A 21,383-nucleotide genomic window follows, 5' to 3' on the forward strand; every position below is an offset into this window, starting at 1 on the left:
GGACTCTCCCCAAAGCCAGTGTACACGAACCTGGCTCACTTTTCATGGAGAAATGCTCTAATTCCATGGATGCTCTGAACATCCCCACATGAAGGTTTGAAACCAGCAGCTTTTCAGAGAGGGCAAAGGGAGCAAGATGAAATGTGCTCAGTGGTACCTATATTAAATTTAGCTCCCACAAGAAATATTTTCCTGCAAGAAAAGAAGGCAAGGCAGCAGTTTCACTCCTTTGATCATGGGGATAGATCATGATCCATGGTTTGGGTGTTTAACCCTTGGGCTTGTGCTCATTTTTAGCTCCTGTGAAATGGTGACAAGGCACATGTGCTGCTGCCTGGCTGTGCCCATCCACCACCCAAAGATGCTGGCCAGTGGGATGCGAGTTTTCCTGCTCCTTTGGACAGCAAACACACCTCAGGGTGCAGGAGGTGAGGAGTTTCCAGCTGCCAGGGTGGAGCTGTGGTGGGTGCCCAAGGTCCCTCTTTGTGTTGGACACTGTTGTACATGTGGATAAAGCAGTTCCTGGCATGCCATGGGCCCAGCACCAGGGATGGCCACTGCTCTCCTGCTTCCTGGGACCGTACCCTGTCCCGAATTGTTCCCTCACTTGGTGCCTGGTTTGCTCTGGGAGGACAGAATCTCGAGTCATGGAGGAACAACTTGTGTTGGGGTTTTCTGAGCCCTTGTGGAGCAGTTTTCCTCCTGCGGTGGATGTGCTTGAAAACTGAACTGCTGGGCATCAAAGGCTGGAATCACAGGACAAGAGAAGTGGGGGCTGATCGTGGATGAACCAGGATGGTTTGGGTTGGAAGGGCCCTTAAAGCCCATCCAGTTCCAGCCCTGCCAGGGGCAGGGACACCTTCCACTGTCCCGGGCTGCTCAGAGTCACATCCAGCCTGGCCTGGGACACTGCCAGGGGTGCTGATGGCCCTCATCTGCCTTGGATTTGGCAGATAAGGGAGGGCAGGCTCTGAAGGACTGGAGGGGAGCAGATTGATTATTTCACTGCCCTGCTATTTATATGCTACCATTTCCCACAGCATGAGCTCCTCCTCATTTCCATGGGAGCTCCAGGAATCCTTCTTGCCCTGTCATTTTAAATTATTGTTCCCATCCTTTTATGTTTTCTTCCATTCGTGCTTAATTCCTCTGTTCATCATTTTGGCTCTACTCTCACATGCAACTTCTTGTGGCTGTCAACCTTCTCATTGAAAGCCCCCCACTTTGCCCTCTCCTGCAAATTGATGTGGGTGAGGATTGTTCATGCAGTTGATCACTCCACCAGCCCCATTTCTTATGTGTCTCTGTGAGGACCCAGATGAAAATTCTAATTATCAAGCCAAATGTATTATATCATAGTAATTTTCAAGTTGAAACTGTTGTAAAAATTTCATTTTTTAAAGCTAAGTTTTAATAAACTCTTATTTGATGGGGTTTTGGTTATTTGAAGGGGTTTTTTTTGTCAAATAGTAGCAATATTTGACAAGGACCTGTTGAGAAAATATAATATTGAAATGAAATTATTTGCTTGTGCTGCTCACTGCTTGCAAACAGGTATTGCTCTAAACAATTCAGTGGATTGGACATTCATGGGTATTTCTGTTTTCTCCCTTCCAGTTCAGGTTTTGCCCCCTGTTAACTTCACCCTCACAGTCTCTGCATTAGCACAGGTGCTGTTACACTGGGAACCAAACCCTGCTCAGGAACAAAACAACTCCACCATTAGATACGATGTGAAAATCCTGAGCCCTGTGCCAGAAGAGGTAAGAGAAAAAAAAAAACAAATCAAGGATCCTACGAAAGCTAAATCCCTGCTATTCTCTTTTATCTAAACACATACTTTGGGAGCTGCAGAGATTCCCTCTCAGCCATCCTTGTGGACACAGCTCTGATGGGATGAGCCTTGGGAATTGCATTGTTCATCCTGAGGGGAGGATGGATCCTGGCTTTATGTACTGGCTCCCTGTTGGGGAAGATGAAGCAGGAAAACCTTATAAATCTGATTGCCTGGCTGAGACTATGGAAACTAAAAGTGAGATTGAAATGAAAGCCATCTTTGAGATACCAAACCTCAGTTACTGAACAACTGAAAACAGCAGCGTGGGCAGCTGAGAGTGATCCCCTCTGGATTGAACAATTCCCTGTGCCTGCACACAGCTCCAAGGTCAGAGCAGACCCTGCCAGCCTGGCAGAAGGGTCCACAGAGGAGTTTTTAGGGTTTGAAATGTAACACAGCATGGCAATGTAATGATTCCTATAGGCTGTGTGTAAATGCTGTAGGATTTGTATCTTGTATTAGATTGGTCAGTGATAATTAGAATATTCAGCACAGAAGAAGATTTATTGTATTGTAATGGGAACTTTGCTCTCTTACTCTCTTACTCTTCTTCTTACTCTCTCTCACTCTTTCTCTCTGGTGCCTGCTCCAAGCTGTGCCTGGCAGCTCCCAGCAGGGCCCTTTCACCCACAGCCTTTACAATAAACCACAAGTTCCAGACCTGCATTCAGAGATCTCTCCTCTCCGTCCGTCCCGACCGTCCTCCCCCTCGTCTCTCCTACAGCTCCCCATTCAGCTCAGCTCACTGAACTCTGCCCAACGTCTGGCTCAGTCTTTGCAGGTCCTTTATTTTGCCTCCCATGCCCTGTGGTGTTTATTTGATATTTTTAATTTCAAGTATGACACCAGGAGGACTCGCAGTGTCCGGACAGCGGCGCTCCACGACGGCTTCTCCGCACGCGTGCGGACCTTGCTGCTCCAGGAGGACCTTCAGATGAGCAGTGACTGGGTGGAGGAAAACCTCCCACCTCTGCCAGGTCAGGAAAGCCAGGGGAGGGCTGGATGTTGTGTTCAGCCCCGATCCACGGACTAAACATTAAGAGGTGACAGGTTTAATTCTTTAAAATAAAAGTACGGTGTTTTCCGCTCTGCCTGCTGCAAAGGGATTCAGTGCAGACCTTTCTCTGCTGCAGTGGAGCCTGGAGTGCAGTGTGGAGGTGCAGAGTGGCAATGACACCAATGAACTTTTCTAACAATGCCTTGCCAAGGCTGCCTTAACCCAGCGTGCCGCACCTGAGGACGTTGCTGCCGTGCTACACCCAAAATACGTGGTGCTGTGTGGCATGGCTTTTCTCACTCTGCTCAGGAACCTGCATCCCTCCCCACCCACAGACCTGCGTGAAAACCCAGACAACTGGATGCCACAGACACAGCCATAGTGGCCCAAACTGGGACCCAGTGTTTCAGCAGCAGGAGCTCGTTATGGGCCTTGCAGTGAGGTTTTCTCCTGCTCTGTAACTGCTTGTCTCTCCAGGTGCTGCAGACACCTCTGTCACCAACGTGTCCTGTGTCACTCGTGTCACCACCCCTGGCAATGTCTCGCTCCACTGCACTTGGCTCCCTGGCCAAGGGGCACCAGAAGACACCAAATACTTTCTGTTTTACAGGTTGGTGTTTGCTCCTTTTGCAGCCAGCAGTGATTTTCTTTAAGAGCACCCTGTCTCAGCAGCATTTTAATTTAGGTATGAGGCACACACTGAGCAATGTCCCACTTACACCAAAGACAAGAGGAACAGGAATACGGAGTGCAGGTTTGCAAGTACTCAGATTAAACCTGGAGAGATTGACAACCTCATTGTCATTCACATTAATGGCTCCAGCCAACGTGCTGCAATCAAGCCTTTCCAGCAGTTATTTAACCAAAATGCCATCGGTGAGTAGGAATACATTAAAAACATATCAGAAATGTCTAGCAGGATTGTCAAAATGTGAGGAAAGTCTGTTGGATTGAGTGGTTCTTGATGCATGTGAAATGATGTGATTTTGTATAGTCATCTTAAGGAAACTGGAAGAAATAACTGGATTGTTTTAGCTAAATTTGATTTTAATAATCTCTTCTAAATTATCGAGTGGCAAAACTAAAAGCTAGTAAAGGCAATTGGTTATTATAAAAAAATAGTTATTATATAAAAGGCAATGTTTCTTAGCCAAAACATTATTCCCAATATTAATTTTCAGTTGATTTAGTCAATATACCTTAAAACTCAGTTTTTATTACCCTTAGTTTTGCAGCCTTTCTTTAGAAGGAGTAAGACTTGGGGTGTTCAAGTTAACCCTGTCCTGTAAAGGAAGGCATTAGAGTATGGACTAAAAGGGAATATCAGCCATGATTGTCTATCATCTTTCATCCACACCAATAATTTACTTTCCCTCATTAGTTCCATGTCTTTTTCCTTTTTGGTAAACAGATAACAGATCTCTTTTTCATGACTTCACTAAGAGAAAAAAAATAATATATTTTCTTCTTAGAAATCATCCCCATAACAGCAGCTGAATTCCTTGGACTTTTTTTCCATTTTTCAATAACATTCCTGGCTACATCTGGATTTTCTTCTTCCTGGAAATGAAGTTTTTCGAACTGTGGGATCATTCATTTAATACTTCCGTGGAAATTGATTTAATAAATTCCTCTTTCCCCAGTAATCTAATTTTCCAAAACTTTTAAATGGATTTGCCAAACTGTTTTCCTATAGCTATTACCAGCAATGTAGTTATTCCTCCTAAATCCTTATCTTTTCAGTCCAAAAAGGGAAATAAATTCAGTAATTATAGTTCCTACTTGGAAACACTATTAGGTTATAAAATGCTCCAGTTTTTAGTATTTAAACTTGTCTCTATAAATAACTCACCAGTACAGTTTTCTTCTTGCAGAGAAAGTGAATATTCCCAGAAATATCAGCGTCTCCCTGGAGCAAAATGATCTCCTGGCCACGTGGGAGAAGCCAATTTCTCCTTTCCACGAGGAATGTTTTGAGTATGAATTTTATCTCATCAACCTGAAGTCAGGTAACAAGCAGGTAATTGCTCCTCCAGCATCCAAGATTATCCAGCATTCCTGTCCTCTACAGCTGGAATTTCCTTCCTCTTCTCAATGCCTTTTATATCTGCAGCCAGCCATCCCCAAGGAACTTGGGAAAGCAGGACAAAATTGGATTTGTTCAGTTTATGCATCTGGGTTCAGAACAGTTTTTACCATCTTGAAAATGCTGCGTTGAGAATCTGGAGGAAGAATGAAAATAAATGAGGCATTTTCCAGGAATTTTCCCTGGCATATTGGTGTATTAGGAGAAGTTACACCTATAAAACAGAGCTCTTACCTCCAAAGCAAGGCCAGCTACTCGCAGTTAATAAAAGCAATAAAAAGATTAACGTGGTTTAAATTTGTTTTCTGAGTGGTTGGGACTTCATCAGTCTCTAACAGCACGACTTGTTTTCCTGACAGATCCTGAAAATCTCCTCCAACAAGTTCCAGCTCCAGGTCGATGTGAGCAGCAGCTATTCCATAAGGATCAGGGCCAACCACAACCACATCTGTCGTGCCAGGGGCTTCTGGAGTGACTGGAGTGACATCATTTACATTGGTAAGAATTCCCATTATTCCACTGCTGACCAGGAGCCTGTGCAACACCCTGGAATTCCAATAGGAAACAGGAAAACTGGGATTTGAAGGAAAAACCTGACTTGTTAATGACAAGGGGGTTTAAATCCATTCCATGAAAAATAAACTACTTGCAAGAGGATTGGTTTTAGGTAATGCTTTGTGAGTGTTTCCAGAGATTGCTTTAAACTCGAGGCCTTGTCTTGCATATTTTCATTTTTTTTCAGGTGTTTCCCTGCCCTCATTGTGATGCTCATGCTGGAAATAAATATGAGAGACTATACCAAGCATTAATTCACTGAAACTATCACACCCCTTCAATGCTGAGAGAAAAAGAAAAGAGCATAAAAAGATTTTAGCATCTTCTAGCATCTTTTTAGCATCCCCATTGCTGGGGGGCAAATTCTGCCTAATCAGCAGCATGCCAAACATCACAAAATTTTAATAGGATACAGGGAAGCAGGGCTTTTAATTTAATTTACTAAAATTATCTCACCCCTTAAATGCTGGGGGAAAAAGAACATGATTTTGGCATCTTTGGACCCTGCTCATTTGCCCTGCTCTGTTCTGTATTTTCTCCTTGCTGAGCAAGTTATTGTGGAAAGAGCAGTTCCTTTATCATTGCACGTTATCAACTGTTTGTCGTAGGTGTCCTGGTTTACAATACAACATACATATTCTATTACCATCTGAGAAGTGTGATCATCCTTATCTCTGTGGGAAATGTCTTCTGTTGATGGGCCATCACTGATAAGGGTGATCATCCTTATCTCTGTGGGAAGTATCTTCTGTTAATGGGCCATTGAGTCCTACTATAGAACTGATAAGATTACTTCATCCCATTGGGAGATGCTCCAGCCAGGAGGATGAGCCAAGCCTTTCCTACCTAGATAAAAACTGAGGTTTAGAACGCCAAAGGCAGCCTTTCTCCACTGGATTCCAGAGGAAGAACCAGGTCCTTATCCACATCATCGCTGGACCCTTTGGAGGAAAACTGCACCAGCACCCTGACTGACAGGGTATCAGGTTGTATTCTGACTCTGTCAGTGGTTTTATTTTTATTATTGCATGTATTTTGTTTTTTTTCTTCTTTTTTTTTCTCTTCCCTATTAAAAATTGTATTACTGACTTGAAGTCTCACTGGTTTTGCTTTCCAAACCAGTACATTTATTGGCGCCCAACGTGGGGCAAGAAGGTACTGAGAAAAAAGTCAGCATTACAATTTTGAATTTTGCCAGCCACCTATTCACCATGATTCTCAACATGCTTACGTGGATTTTATATCTTACTCTCTATATTTTTCCGCACATGGGGAACTATCTGCCGGTTGTAATGCTCCTGTGTAGACCAGGGTATGGTATAAAAATTGCTTTATTGGTCTATTATGTCTATTGCATGATAACCTCTGAGGCAATGAACATCATTCGGAATATATACTCAACTTTGTTTGTTTGTCCTAGTCTAGGCTGCTACATCTGGGGTCTCAACAATCGCACCCAGCCCCTGGGGGGAGGGGAAAAGGATGATTTTTTCCAATCTTTCAGGCATGGCACAGCAGTTTTTGGAAATGTTGAGTTCTCTCTGGATGCCAAGGACAGCATAATATTGTTGTTAGTTCTGCTTTGTCTTCTCTGCACAGCCTTCACAGCCTGCAACATGCTTAGAAACAAAACACTACATGGTATAGTGCAGCGTATTCTTGAGGAAGAGGAAAAAAGAAACAAATCTACTGCGTCCATGTCTGCACAGACTGTCACAAAGGAGAAAAGAGCCAAAAGAAAAGCAACAGCATCCGTCTCTACACAGACTTTTATCCAGGAAGAAGGAACCAAAAGTGCCACCAGCATCTCCACACAAACTGTCACCGAACCAGAACAGCCCAGACCAGTAGCAGTTGCCCCCGTTCAGAAGAAGAAATCAAAGAGCAAATCAGTTCGCATAGTCACTGATGAGGACGTGGCAGGACCTTCGCACCCAGCAGAAGAGACAGAGCCAGAAATCATCACTCGCTCTCTATCCCTGGGTGAGCTGCGTGACCTGCGGAGGGAATTCACCCGCCAGGCAAACGAGTCCATCCTGACCTGGCTGCTCCGCATCTGGGACGCTGCAGCCAATGACACAGTTCTGGATGGAAGTGAGGCCAGGCAACTGGGATCTCTGTCCCGGGATGTGGTCATTGACCAGGGGATCGGGAAAACCCAAGAAACCCTCAGCCTCTGGCGGCGACTGTTGACAAGTGTGAAGGACAGATACCTTTGTAAAGAAGATCTCCAGGTGCACCAAGGAAAATGGAGCACAATGGAACAAGGTATCCGATGCCTGAGGGAATTGGCTGTGCTGGAGATAATTTTCTCAGAAGATGAGAGATTTCCTAAGAGCCCAGACTGTGTCCGGTGCACCTCACAGATGTGGTTGAGATTCGCACGGCTTGGACCAGAGATATACTCCCGTTACCTGGCAACGCTGCAATGGAGGGAAGGTGAGGACATGGTAGGCGTCTTGGCCAATAAACTAAGAATTTATGAGGACACTGTCACTGCCCCATTTCGTACCCATGTCTCAACCGTGGAAACAAGGCTGGTTGAGCAAGTCCGGAGCTTGATTGAAGAGGGCCATCAGAAGCTTAAAAAAGAACTTAAGGCAGAAAACTACCAGATCTCACCAGAACCAACAAGAGTCTCTGCCATTAGGAGCCGGCGTTTCCCAGCCAGGGAGAAAGGACACACTCCACGAGGTAACCTCTGGTTTTTCCTTCAGGAGCATGGAGAAGACATGAGGAAGTGGGATAGAAAACCCACCTCCTCCTTAGCAGCCCGGGTACGTGAACTGAAAAGAGGGACACCGAACATAAGAAGCTCACCTAGAGTCAACGCTGCTCCAGTCTCTCGTGCACAGAACTCCAAACAATATCAGAACGATGATATGACTGATCCTCTTGAAGGAACCTCAAGAACCTATCTACAGGAAGAGAGCAACGTGTACCAAGACCAGGAATAGAGGAGCCCTGCCTCTAGCCAGGTAGAGGAGAGGGACAATCGGATCTACTGGACTGTGTGGATCCGATGGCCTGGCACATCCGACCCACAAAAACATAAGGCTTTGGTTGACACCGGCGCCCAATGTACCCTGATGCCATCAAGGTATGTAGGAGAAGAGTCAATCTCTATTTCTGGGGTAACAGGAGGATCCCAGCAGCTGACTGTAGTAGAGGCCGAAGTGAGTTTAACTGGGAAAGGGTGGCAGAAACACCCCATCGTGACTGGCCCAGAGGCCCCATGCATCCTCGGCATAGACTATCTTCGAAATGGGTATTTCAAAGACCCAAAGGGATATCGCTGGGCTTTTGGGATAGCTTCTGTAGAGACAGAAGACATCAGAAAACTGAATACCTTACCTGGTCTCTCAGATGACCCCTCTGCTGTGGGACTATTGAGAGTTGAAGAGCAACAGGTACCAATCGCCACAACAACAGTACACCGTCGGCAATACCGTACCGACAGAGACTCTGTGACTCCCATCCATGAGATGATTCGTAAACTGGAAAGCCAAGGGGTGGTCAGCAAAACCCACTCACCCTTCAACAGCCCCATCTGGCCTGTGCGCAAGTGTGATGGAGAATGGAGATTGACTGTGGACTATCGTGCATTGAATGAAGTGACTCCACCGCTGAGCGCTGCCGTGCCAGATATGCTGGAACTTCAGTACGAGCTGGAGTCCAAGGCAGCAAAGTGGTACGCCACCATTGACATTGCCAATGCATTTTTCTCCATTCCTCTGGCAGCAGAGTGCAGGCCTCAGTTTGCTTTCACCTGGAGGGGGGTGCAGTACACCTGGAACCGACTGCCCCAGGGGTGGAAACACAGTCCCACCATCTGCCATGGACTGATCCAGGCTGCACTGGAAAAGGGTGAGGCTCCTGAACATCTACAGTATATCGATGACATCATTGTATGGGGGAGCACAGCAGGGGAAGTCTTCGAGAAAGGAGAGAAGATTATTCAGATTCTGCTGAAGGCTGGTTTTGCCATTAAGCAAAGTAAGGTAAAGGGACCAGCTCAGGAAATTCAGTTTCTAGGAGTCAAATGGCAAGATGGACGTCGTCAGATCCCAACAGAGGTAATTAACAAGATCACCGCTATGTCTCCACCAACCAACAAGAAGGAAACACAAGCTTTCCTAGGTGCCATAGGCTTTTGGAGAATGCACATCCCTGAGTACAGCCAGATTGTGAGCCCTCTCTACCTGGTTACCCGCAAGAAGAATGATTTCCACTGGGGCCCTGAACAACAGCAAGCCTTCACCCAGATCAAGCAAGAGATCGCTCATGCGGTAGCCCTTGGTCCAGTCAGGACAGGACCAGAGGTAAAGAACGTGCTCTACTCTGCAGCTGGAAATCATGGTCTATCCTGGAGCCTTTGGCAGAAGGTACCTGGTGAGACTCGGGGTCGACCACTGGGATTCTGGAGCAGAAGCTACAAAGGGTCTGAAAACAACTACACTCCCACAGAGAAAGAAATTTTGGCTGCCTATGAAGGAGTTCAAGCAGCCTCTGAAGTAATTGGCACTGAAACACAGCTGCTTCTAGCACCTCGACTACCGGTACTGGGCTGGATGTTCAAGGGAAAGGTTCCTTCCACACATCATGCCACTGACACTACATGGAGCAAATGGATTGCCCTCCTCACTCAGCGCGCCCGTATTGGAAATCCGAATCGCCCTGGGATTCTGGAAATAATTACAAACTGGCCGGAAGGTGAGACTTTTGGGTTATCTTCTGAAGAGGAGGAGCAAGTGGCACGTGCCGAGGAAGCCCCACCATACAATGAGCTACCGGAGACTGAAAGACGATATGCCCTCTTCACTGATGGTTCCTGCCGAGTTGTAGGCACTAACCGAAAATGGAAAGCTGCAGTATGGAGCCCCACACGACAAGTTGCACAAGCTACCGAGGGACAAGGTGGATCGAGTCAGGTTGCAGAGTTAAAAGCCATCCAGCTGGCTTTAGATATTGCCGAACGGGAGAAGTGGTCAAAGCTCTATCTCTACACTGACTCATGGATGGTAGCTAATGCTCTGTGGGGATGGTTGGATCGCTGGAAAAAGGCCAACTGGCAGCGCAGAGGGAAACCCATCTGGGCTGCTGAGATTTGGCAGGACATTGCCACCCGAGTAAAGAAGCTAACCGTGAAGGTTCGACATGTGGATGCACATGTACCTAAGAGTCGAGCTAATGAAGAGCATCACAACAACGAGCAGGTGGACCGAGCTGCCAAGGTAAAAATATCACAAGTGGATCTAGACTGGCAGCACAAGGGAGAATTATTCCTAGCTCGTTGGGCCCATGATGCCTCTGGTCATCAGGGGAGAGATGCAACATACCGATGGGCCCGTGACCGAGGGGTGGACCTTACTATGGACAGCATCTCACAGGTCATCCAGAACTGTGAGACCTGTGCCACAATCAAACAGGCCAAGCGGGTGAAGCCTCTGTGGTACGGTGGACGATGGTCAAAGTACAGGTATGGGGAAGCCTGGCAAATTGACTACATCACCCTTCCCCAAACCCGCCAAGGCAAGCGCTACGTACTGACCATGGTGGAAGCAACCACAGGATGGTTGGAAACCTACCCTGTGCCTCATGCTACTGCCCGCAACACCATCTTGGGCCTAGAAAAACAAGTCCTTTGGAGGCATGGTACCCCCGAAAGAATTGAGTCAGACAACGGAACCCATTTCAAGAACAGCCTTATCAACACCTGGGCCAGAGAACATGGTATTGAATGGATATATCATATCCCTTACCACGCACCAGCTGCCGGGAAAGTTGAACGGTGCAATGGACTCCTTAAAACTACCCTGAAGGCACTCGGTGGGGGAACCTTCAGAAATTGGGAAATGAACTTGGCAAAAGCCACCTGGATGGTCAACACCAGAGGGTCCATCAATCGAGCCGGTCCTGCCCAATCTGAACCCCTGCACACAGTGGATGGAGACAAAATCCCTGTGGTACACATGAAAGGTATTTTAGGAAAGACTGTTTGGATCAATCCCACCACAGGCAAAGGCAAACCAATCAGTGGGATTGTTTTTGCTCAAGGACCTGGTTACACTTGGTGGGTAATGCAGAAAGATGGAGAAACCCGCTGTGTACCGCAAGGAAACCTTATTTTAAGAGAGAACTGTGTGTAGGGTTTCATTCTGTATTATATGTAAATATATAGGGTATTGGTTTGGGTATAATGTAGATGGTAATAGAATAAGGGGTGGATTATGTCCTGGTTTACAATACAACATACATATTCTATTACCATCTGAGAAGTGTGATCATCCTTATCTCTGTGGGAAATGTCTTCTGTTGATGGGCCATCACTGATAAGGGTGATCATCCTTATCTCTGTGGGAAGTATCTTCTGTTAATGGGCCATTGAGTCCTACTATAGAACTGATAAGATTACTTCATCCCATTGGGAGATGCTCCAGCCAGGAGGATGAGCCAAGCCTTTCCTACCTAGATAAAAACTGAGGTTTAGAACGCCAAAGGCAGCCTTTCTCCACTGGATTCCAGAGGAAGAACCAGGTCCTTATCCACATCATCGCTGGACCCTTTGGAGGAAAACTGCACCAGCACCCTGACTGACAGGGTATCAGGTTGTATTCTGACTCTGTCAGTGGTTTTATTTTTATTATTGCATGTATTTTGTTTTTTTTCTTCTTTTTTTTTCTCTTCCCTATTAAAAATTGTATTACTGACTTGAAGTCTCACTGGTTTTGCTTTCCAAACCAGTACAGTAGGACATCCTCCTTTGCTCTTATCTTTGGAGTTTCTTAACTTCCTTGTTTTCACTTAAAAAATACTCTGTTACACTCTCCTGTTTACTACATTTCCCCTCTTGTATCAGAAATTCAAATTTTCAGTCTTTTGCTCCTTTCTCCAACACATCCCCTTGGCCTCCCCACATGGCTCACACAGCAAATGTGGAAAATTAATTCTGATGGCAAAACAAATTTGGTCTTCCCCAAAAATTTATTTAAACCTCAACAATATACAAAGGCAGGACCACTTAATGAAGTTTTTTCTCATGGAAAGGAGCTCTCCTTTCCTTTCCTTACAGGTTCCTGCCACTTTCTCAGCCACTTTTCTCTCCTTTACATCAAAATAAAAGAAAATTATTATTGAAATCCGAAATTCAGTGCCATGGAAACTCTTCTGGAAGCTCTTAATTTAATTTCTTATTCTAGGTGTCAAATCTTCAAGATCTGCATGTTAGTTTGTGATCTGAATACAACCACATTAAACAGCTGATGAAAAAGTTACAATATTTAAATTCTAAACATATTTCAAATAATCTGTACTAAAATAATACATTTAATTTCTTTTTTTTCCCCTTTGAAATTCAGGGCAAAATAAACTGGACAATTCCATAGCCTGGATTCTCACTCTGCTCTGTGTGTCCACATCCTGCACATTGCTGCTTGTTGCTGTAATATGCAAAATGTAAGTATTAGCATAATTTTTTATTACAATATAGCTCAAGACCAGGTATTCAACAAGTGTGGGGGGATGTCACAAGCTTTTGCTTAATTCTGAGAAAAAGCTGATTTTGCCTAAGTATGCAAAGCAAAAATAATCAGCCTCATAAGTTATCAGTAATAACATTCAGCAAAATGGGTGGGGTAAGAGATTTATTCAATTTAATCTTATACAACAAACCCATATATTGAGTGAGGTGAATTTGTTAAAATTCGTTAAAAATGTGCTTGTCCTTATCTCATTTCTTCACTTAAAAGCACCTGATTGGTGGGTCAGTGATTTCCCCAGGAATCTTCATTTATCCCTGGTGAAAGCTGCTCAGAGCATCCCTCATGGCCAGAATACCCAGACCCCTGGAGCTTGCTTTGGGTATTTGAAATATTGAATTTATTTTTAATTACACAGAGCCTCTGGATGCTGTATAGTAAAGGGCAAAACTCCCCAAATGTGCAGTGAGGAAATCCAGCTACACTTTGGATTTGTGTCTGTGACAGTCAGATCATAATTGATGAATTAAAGGACCCATGTAATTAGAAGTTTCTCCTTGAAACATGCAGCAAGCAGCAATTACCAGTCCACAATAAACACAGCTCCCCTTAAGGGAAGTTCTAATTCCTTATTAATTTATTTAGTGCTTTTTTATTTATTGGTCATCCTGATGCCTCCTTGGCTGTTTTCCTCTCGGTGCCGTGTTTCCTTTATCCAATAAAGGTTTTGTGTGCAGGGATGTTCTGAGAGGATAACTGGAATGAACTCTGATCTCTGCTGTGAGCTCTGCTATGAACTCTGCCTGTGTGAGCTGTTCAGGGCAGCTGAATTAGCAGAGCTCTGCTCAGGAAGGTTCTGGCAGCAGCAGCACAGATGGAGTCCCCAGGGAGTTTATTCCTTGTCCCCAGCTATGCAGCCTTAATGTCTTGCTGAAAATCCCCAAGTTTGTCCTACTTACATGATTCTTTTATGGATTGCCCTGGAGCTGGAGCATCTTCTCCAGCTCTCTGCTCTCTCCTTGGGACAGCAGAACCAGCACCAGTTATTGGCAGCAGTCACACTGCTCCATGTTTTCCTGTGAAGTTCTGCAAACATTTGAATATTACATTTACACCCTTTGGAGATCCTGGAACACAGACAGGGCAAGAAATAAATCCAGGGTACAATTCTACTCAATTTGGAGATGCTGTACTAATGCATTTTATTATTTAAATCCAAATTTCAGGGAGCTTTTCCAGGTTCAGCTGCTTGCTGTTACCTTGGCTGCTTCCAGGAGTTTCTCTCCAGTATAAAATTCCCCAACACCCAAAGGTTCATTACTTTCTCTCTTTGCCAACGTGATGAAAATTTCACCTCCCTGCTACTGCCCTGAATTTCTTGGAGCTGCTCACCTTATTCCATCCTTCCCTGCTGCTCCTTGCTCCTTCTCCTTGTCTGCTCCTCAGCCCGCCCTGGGAGGATGGGGAAGTGTAAGAAGATGAAACACAGGGTTGTACCTGCAGATATTGAAAAAAGAAAAATCGTGCAGGTTTCCTAGATCACAGTTTCATTAGTAGTGTCTGTTTTTACTGCTCTTGAAAATTCATAAAGTGCACTCTGCAATTCAAGCCACGGAATCGTTTCAAGTTTCATGCGATTTGCAGCCATTAGAAGGAATTTCATTACAGCAAAAAGGTCTATAAATTTTTCTGTGTACTTGCAGGCATCAGGGATAAAGCCCACCATTTGGGAGGAGTGCTGCAAGGCAAAGGATCCCTCTGGGACTGTTTGGGCAGGCTTTTCCCTTCACTCACTTGCAGAGGCTGATGGGGTTAGAGTCCTGATAAAAGCCACAATTGAATGTTCTCCTGGTTTGCTCTCTTGCCTTTAGGAGTGAGCAGCTTCTGTACTTCCCTAGGAATAACATTTCCTCCTGGAGGTGAGCCCACAGGAGGATGGAGGCAGTAAAACTTGCTCCCCTTAGCTGGCATGAGGGCACTCAGTGCCCTCCACACCCCAAAATCAGTGTGGTCATCCAGGTGCCCCTCTCTTGTGCACCCCTCTGCAGCCCACGAGCAGCAGTTCCCAGCCAGCTGTGAAAAAAATTCACGGGGAATCTCAGGGGAGGCACTCTGACACAGAGCTAAAACAAATATGTACCAAATCTCATCACAGCAAAGAGAGTTTCTTCTGCTTGGTTCTCTTTGTTTATCTCTGGCTTTTACATGTCACAGCCTGTGGGAAGAGTGAAATTTCAGAAAGACAGACACTGCACAAAACCTGGAGACCCTGAGATGCTGATTTAAGGCACGAGGGTCCCGTGGGGTGTGTCCAGGGCCTGAAGGTCCCAGCAGGGATCGTGGAAAAAGGCTGTGCCTTAACCCATGTAGAGACAGAGATAGCTGGGATGCTTTGTGTGACAAGAATTTTAATGACATAACTCCCGCTTTCCAGTAACCTCTAAAAAAGAGCAGAACCCTTCTGAGTGCACCACCCCAGCAACTCCTCTCTGCAAAGACCTGAGGGGCAAAGCAGCCCCCTTGGACACACTTCTGCCCCATTTCTCCTGGGCATTTGTGCAACCTTCCTTAAGTGCTCCCATTCCAGAAGTGACATGGAATTTATACTTTTTGCTGCCTCAATAAATAATTTTGATATGGCTCCATCAAAATATTTTATTGGCAAACAGCACAATGAGGAACACGCCTGTTCCAAGTAGAACCAGTTGTTGTTGGGCACTGAGCACAGCAGAGGCATAAATCAGAGCTGAAATGAGCTGCAGGTGGAATGACGGGGCCTTTGGATCAGTTTGTGGGAGCTGGCGAAGTGCAGGAGCTGTGAAGACGGCAGTGCAAAGCTACCCTGGGTAAGGGCACAAAGGAAACCTTAGGAGGAGAGCTGGGAAGAGTGGAGATGATGGAGGTGATGCCAGGTGCTGCAATGACAATATTGGCACCCATCCTGCCCCACTCCTGAGCTCCAGCAGCAGCCACTTTCCTGTCCCACCCCAGTGCTGGGGAGCAAACAGCCTGGCTGCTCCTTTGCACCCAGCAGTGGCCCTGCTGTGTCCAGCATTTCAACAGAAAAAATGCAAATGTTTCCACCTGAACAGCTCACACCCTGTTTTCCCTCCCCATATTCCCATTTGTGGCTGTCCAATTCCCTCACAAAGCCTCATCCCCAAGCAGAGGGGGGACATCCCACAGCTCGTGTCAGTGGGGTGAGCAGTGTGTGGTCCTTCCCTTCACCTGGTGATTAGTGAAGCATCAGTGTCACCTTCGAGGCAGCAGCAGCTCAGCCAGGAAGGTTTAGCTCCAAGCTGATAGACAGAAAATATTATTCCTCCTCACCAGGAGAACAGTAATAGGATAAAGGTAAACTTGGCAGAACTCAGAAAGCTTCTGGAAGAAGAAAAGTCCTAAGAACATAAATACTGAACGAAGCAGACATCAGCCAGGGGGATTGTCACCAAATAAACGGGGCAGAGGAGCAGATCTGCCCTTTGTCCCCACACCCTGAGCACATCTCTGCTTCCTCCAGAACAGACCTGGATACCAGTTCTGGGCCGAGCAGCCTTCACTCAGGCCAAGTTCCCATTAAAACCTGCCCCTTTTGGACACGGTGCTCTCCAGGGCTGGAGACAGTGGGAGTGTTTTGGCACCTGGAATGTGAGGTTGGAGCTCTGGCATGTATCAAGGACAAGGAAAAGTTCCCTCTGCAGCACCTGCTACCACAAAAACCCCTGTGCTGTGAGCCCAGCCAGGCCAGGCAGAGCCAGCCAGGGAAGGGAGGTCTCAGAGGGTGTTGGCAGGATGAGTTATTACAGCACTGAGCAGAACCATTTGCTGTCAGCCATCCCTGGTGCCTTCCCCTGCCTGCTCCCGGCTCCCAAGGCACACAGTTATTTGTGGCTGCTCTCCTACCACGAGGCACTGGCAGTTTATGTCCAGAAAGCAAAGCCTGAGCACGAGGCACTTGTCTTGGCTGTCCAAATGAGGAACATGACAGCAGAGCCCTTGGGAAGAGCAGGAGCATGAGCAGACAGCTCAGAGCAATTCATTTCTCTGCAGACAGCCCAGAAACCCTGGCACTGGATGGGATGCAGAGGGAGAGGCTGGAGACAGCCTCACCCACCTGCTCCTTGTCACCTGCCTGTCCCCAGGGCCCAGAGGTGTCCTGTGAGGAGCAGCACACTACCCAGCCCCTGGAAAGGCTGAGCTGGAACAGAGACTGGACAGGGCAAAAGGAATAAAATAGGAATTTATTGAAAGGATAAAATAGGAATTTATTGAAAGGATTCATCTTGAGCAGTGTAAGAGCCCAGCCAGGGCTACACCCAAATCAAGTCCAGGATGGATCCTGGTCACGAGTTTTACACTTTTATAAGTTTTGGTTCATCCACATCTTGGGTCAGTTATCCAAGCACAGCCCCAGGTTATGAGCTCTCAGCCCCTGCCTTGCCCCTTCCCTCGCTGCTGTTTCTGCTTTTTGGGTACCAGTTGTCCTTGATTCTCCAGCTGGGAAGGAATTGTTTTGTCTAACTCCAGTGAAGAGAACTCACTGACACCTAACATGAAGTTTCAGAGTTACACACCAAGCAGCAGAGATTCTGAAAAATATAAAAGCTAAAACCCAAGATATCACCAGTGGGGACCATTATCCCTGACTGGAGGTGCTGCAGGCAGACCTGGCTGCTCCTGGGGCTGAGCAGTGCTGCTGCTTGATTTTTTTTTCCCTGGGTCTCTCATCCCCCAGGAGCAGCAACTCTCACATCCCTCCACTGCTGTTTCTTACAGAAACCACGTTTGGAGTAAACTGTTCCCACCAATCCCAACACCCAGCAACAAATTCCGAGACCCTTTCCCAATTGACTACGAGGTAAAATAGAATTTTATTTTATTTAATTTAAATTAAATTAAATTTAATTTAATTTAATTTTATTTTGTTTTGTTTTTAACTGAAGTGAATGCTTGGCTTGTGTTTATGTGCTGCTTTTTCCCTATAAGGCTGAGGGCAAAGAGTGTCATAGAATCATTAAATCTCAGAAAGATCTCCAAGACCATTAAGATCTCCAACCCCATGGCCACTAAATAAATTGAATTTAGCAATTCCTGTGGCTGTTTTTGCCATCCTCACTGCTGTGGTGGATTCTCACCTCCCTTCCTTTGCCCAGGACGGGTCCCAGTCTGCTGCAGGATCTGGCTTTGTTTGCAGATGTTGTGTTTTGGGAAGGGTTAAAAATGAGCACAAGGATTAATTGCTATTGCTGAGTGCTTTGTTCATGTACACTGAATTTCAGGCACACCTGTGGCTCTGCCTTTTGCAGGGAAATGCAGTTTCTCCCCAGCCCAGCAGAGAGCTCTGCCTTGGCAGAGACTGCAGGGTGACTCCTGGAGAGCTGATTTTGTTCAGCCTAACAATTCAAAATGTTTTGCTCCTACTGTTAAGCTGGACTTAAGCCTTTCTATGTTTGCTGTTACTTCTGATAAACACATTTATCTTACAGATAAGATAAACCCCTCATTTTCTGCTCAAGGGAAGGGCTGCTCAGCAATTTGATTTTCATTTGTCCCCTTGGAACAGGGGTTGGATTTTTTTGCATATTGTTCTTATTCCATGGTCTGGTCGAAGAAACAGGCTTAAAAGATTATCATATATTGTTTGTTTTTAATTAAATGGTGTAAAACACAACGACTTGGGGCATCACCTCTAAGAATACGAGAAATAGCAAATATTAATGCTGCAGCTAGAATTTGTGAGCTTGCAGAGGCAGGTTCACATTCTCAGAAGCAGCTCTGTCTTGTTTTCAGTCTCTTTTACTCAAAGTGAACTGGCCTTGGGAGGTGACAGCAGCCAGAGGCTTTCTGCTGGCACCACAGCCACAAGGCTGGTGGCACTGGCAAGGAGAGGGGAGGACATGACCCTGCCGAGGTCACCAGGGAGAGGGAAGGTGTTTGTTGGGGACACTCAGTTCCTAAATTCGGTGTAAACAGGGGTGAGGTGATGAAAGCCCTGCACGTGGTGGCCCGTGGGAAGCTGCTGGTCCCTGCTCTGTCACCTGCCACCCTGCAGGGCTTCCCAGCAGCTCAGCCACTGCTGCTGCTTCCTTCTGCAGCTCTCCAGCCCTGCACACTCGTTTGTGCAGCTCTGGCAGGATGTGGCCCCATAAATGCCATGTATTCAGAAAATTTGCCGCGCCTCAAACCCTGATCCCTGACTGGAGCAGTGGCCAGGCCCTGGACAAAGCTCCCCAGGGAAGTGGCGGAGTCACCATCCCTGGAAGTGTTCAAAAACCACTTGGTTTTTGGATGTGGCCCTCTGTGGCAGGATTTTGTGGGTGTGGTGGGATCTGATTGAAAGTTGGACTTGATGATCTTGGAGGTCTTTTCCAGCCTTAATGATTCCACGATTCTGTGCCCTCCAGCTCCTCCTGGGCTCTTTGTCCTTGGCTACAGAGGGGTAAAATGTGGCAAATGGGGAATTTGGGGGTGCAGGGCTTGAGGGAGAGAGGATGAACACCTCTGAGAGCTTCAGCTGGAGGGTGAATCCTCCAGTGCTTCTGAGCTCCTAAACCATGAAACATTTTGGGTTAATCCCTCTCTAAATGCACCAATTTGAACTGTTAACTCTGCCCCAGCCCAAGCCGCCCTCCCAGCCCCCAGCTCCAAAGGGTGTTTGCTTTGCAGAGAGCACGGACCTGCACCAGCTCCATGGAGACCGAGGTGTGCAGCCTGGCTGAAGGGCTCTCCTGCAGTGTCCTCGATGACTCCGTGTTCTGAGAGGCTCCACAACGTCACCCAGCAAGGCTGGAGAGGGCTCTGTGTCACCTCTCTGTGTTCCTGCTCCCACTGGGGAGGAGAATTTGCCTCCACCAGGTGCCTTGTTACCAAACAGAAAGCACCAGCTCAAGCAGGATTTAACTTCATGGCACAACAGAAAAAAAACCAAAAAAAACTCGGAAAAGAGCTAATGGATTCATTTTTTCTGGTTGGCAGCTCAATCTTTTGGATGTTTGTTTTACCCTGCTCTGACAGCTGGAGATGCGAAATGGGTTTGGCACGGCCCTGAGGATGCAGCAGGGTGGTCCTGGCAGTGACCAAGAAGGGTCAAGCACTGGGAAAAGAAGAAAAAAGTTGTGAAGCACCCAGTGCTGTCACCCCCAGTGCTGTCACTGCCAGTGCTGTCACTGCCAGTGCTGTCACCCCCAGTGCTGCACAGCAAGGCCACTGTGAGAGCAGGGACATTCACCTGGCCTTTGCTGCTACACTTTGTAATGAAACTGCGAAATTCCACCTGAAAAACATCCACGGAAATGCAATTCCTGGGTCAAGGTAGTGTGAGTGTGCAGCCAGACCACCCCGTGTGGGGACTGCATGGCCAGTGTCCTCTGCACTGCTCAGAGGCACCTAATCCTGCTTTGGGAGGGACACAGCATTTTGGGATGGAGGGAAGCACCTGGGCTCAGCACAGCCGGCCAGAGCATGGTGCTGATCTCACCCCCGTTGTGTTTGATCCCTGTAGTCCCACTGCACTCAATCCTTGTGGGTCCTGTCCAACTCAGAATATTCTGTGATCCTCTGATCTGTCTCAGGACTTTACGAAACACGAAAAACTTCCACCTTTTGTAGGTTATTTAAGACAAAAGTTAGTTTGCTTGTGCACTTGATGTACAGTTAGAGCCTGACTACTCCTGTGAGTAAAGCTACACTGTGCCTGCTCCTTCTGTACACTCAGGTACCACATTTCAGTATAAAACAGAGTTTCACGGTATCCTTACACTTCTGAGTGAGGGAATCCTGCTGGGCTGGGTGGGATCCCCTGCCCAGGTGGCTCATTTCCCATCCAAGGCTCTTTTTCAGTCTCTGACATCAGCTGGCAGCATCTGCAGGACAACAGGGGATTGTTTTTGCTTCCTGCCACAGGAGATTAAATCTTAAGTGAGGGAAGAAAGGCAAAAAAAAAAAAAAAAAAAAAAAAAAAGAGAAAAGTGGCATAAACAGATAAACTTCCTCAACTGCATCAACAAAACAAAGCAGCCCGGGAACAGAGAGTTTGCAAATGTGAAGTCATTAAAGAAATGTGCCAAGGACTGTCTGGTGCTCTGGAGTCTGAGCTGCAACAAGCTGGGCTCCTCCTGGGTGTGCAACTCCAGTCATTCTGAAAATCCAAGCCCAAAACTGCAGCCTGGGTCTCTTTGCTCTCTGTTGTTCCATCTGAGATGACCTGGGTTTGAGACAGCCTCGGTTTCTCATTTATTTCCCTGTGTTCTGTGATCCACTGAGGGAATTCCCAAATAAACCTGCCCCAGACCGTGGGCTTTGCCCTCCCTGGCTGTGACCCATGAAGTCCTTCTGGTCTTGCAGAATTCCTTCTAATTCCAAGAAACCTCCTGTCCATGGGTTAAACATGTTAACAAAGAATAAAAATAAAGATTTGATCCAGCCAATAGG

At 46.5% G+C, this 21,383-nt stretch overlaps 1 protein-coding gene across 1 annotated transcript; it reads left to right on the plus strand.

Annotated features, from left to right (window-relative positions):
* The first annotated feature begins 322 nt into the window (after positions 1 to 322).
* Positions 323 to 20,026, plus strand: IL5RA (interleukin 5 receptor subunit alpha). Its single transcript, XM_062500982.1, has 10 exons — positions 323 to 428; positions 1,618 to 1,763; positions 2,676 to 2,814; positions 3,312 to 3,444; positions 3,520 to 3,710; positions 4,709 to 4,854; positions 5,280 to 5,418; positions 12,834 to 12,930; positions 17,730 to 17,811; positions 19,620 to 20,026. Exons 1-10 carry the CDS (start codon positions 323 to 325, stop codon positions 19,710 to 19,712), a joined length of 1,272 nt encoding a protein of 423 aa, XP_062356966.1. The 3' UTR covers positions 19,713 to 20,026.
* The last annotated feature ends 1,357 nt before the right edge of the window (positions 20,027 to 21,383 follow it).

Source organism: Cinclus cinclus, chromosome 12 (assembly GCF_963662255.1).
Source record: "Cinclus cinclus chromosome 12, bCinCin1.1, whole genome shotgun sequence".
Taxonomy (NCBI): domain Eukaryota; kingdom Metazoa; phylum Chordata; class Aves; order Passeriformes; family Cinclidae; genus Cinclus; species Cinclus cinclus.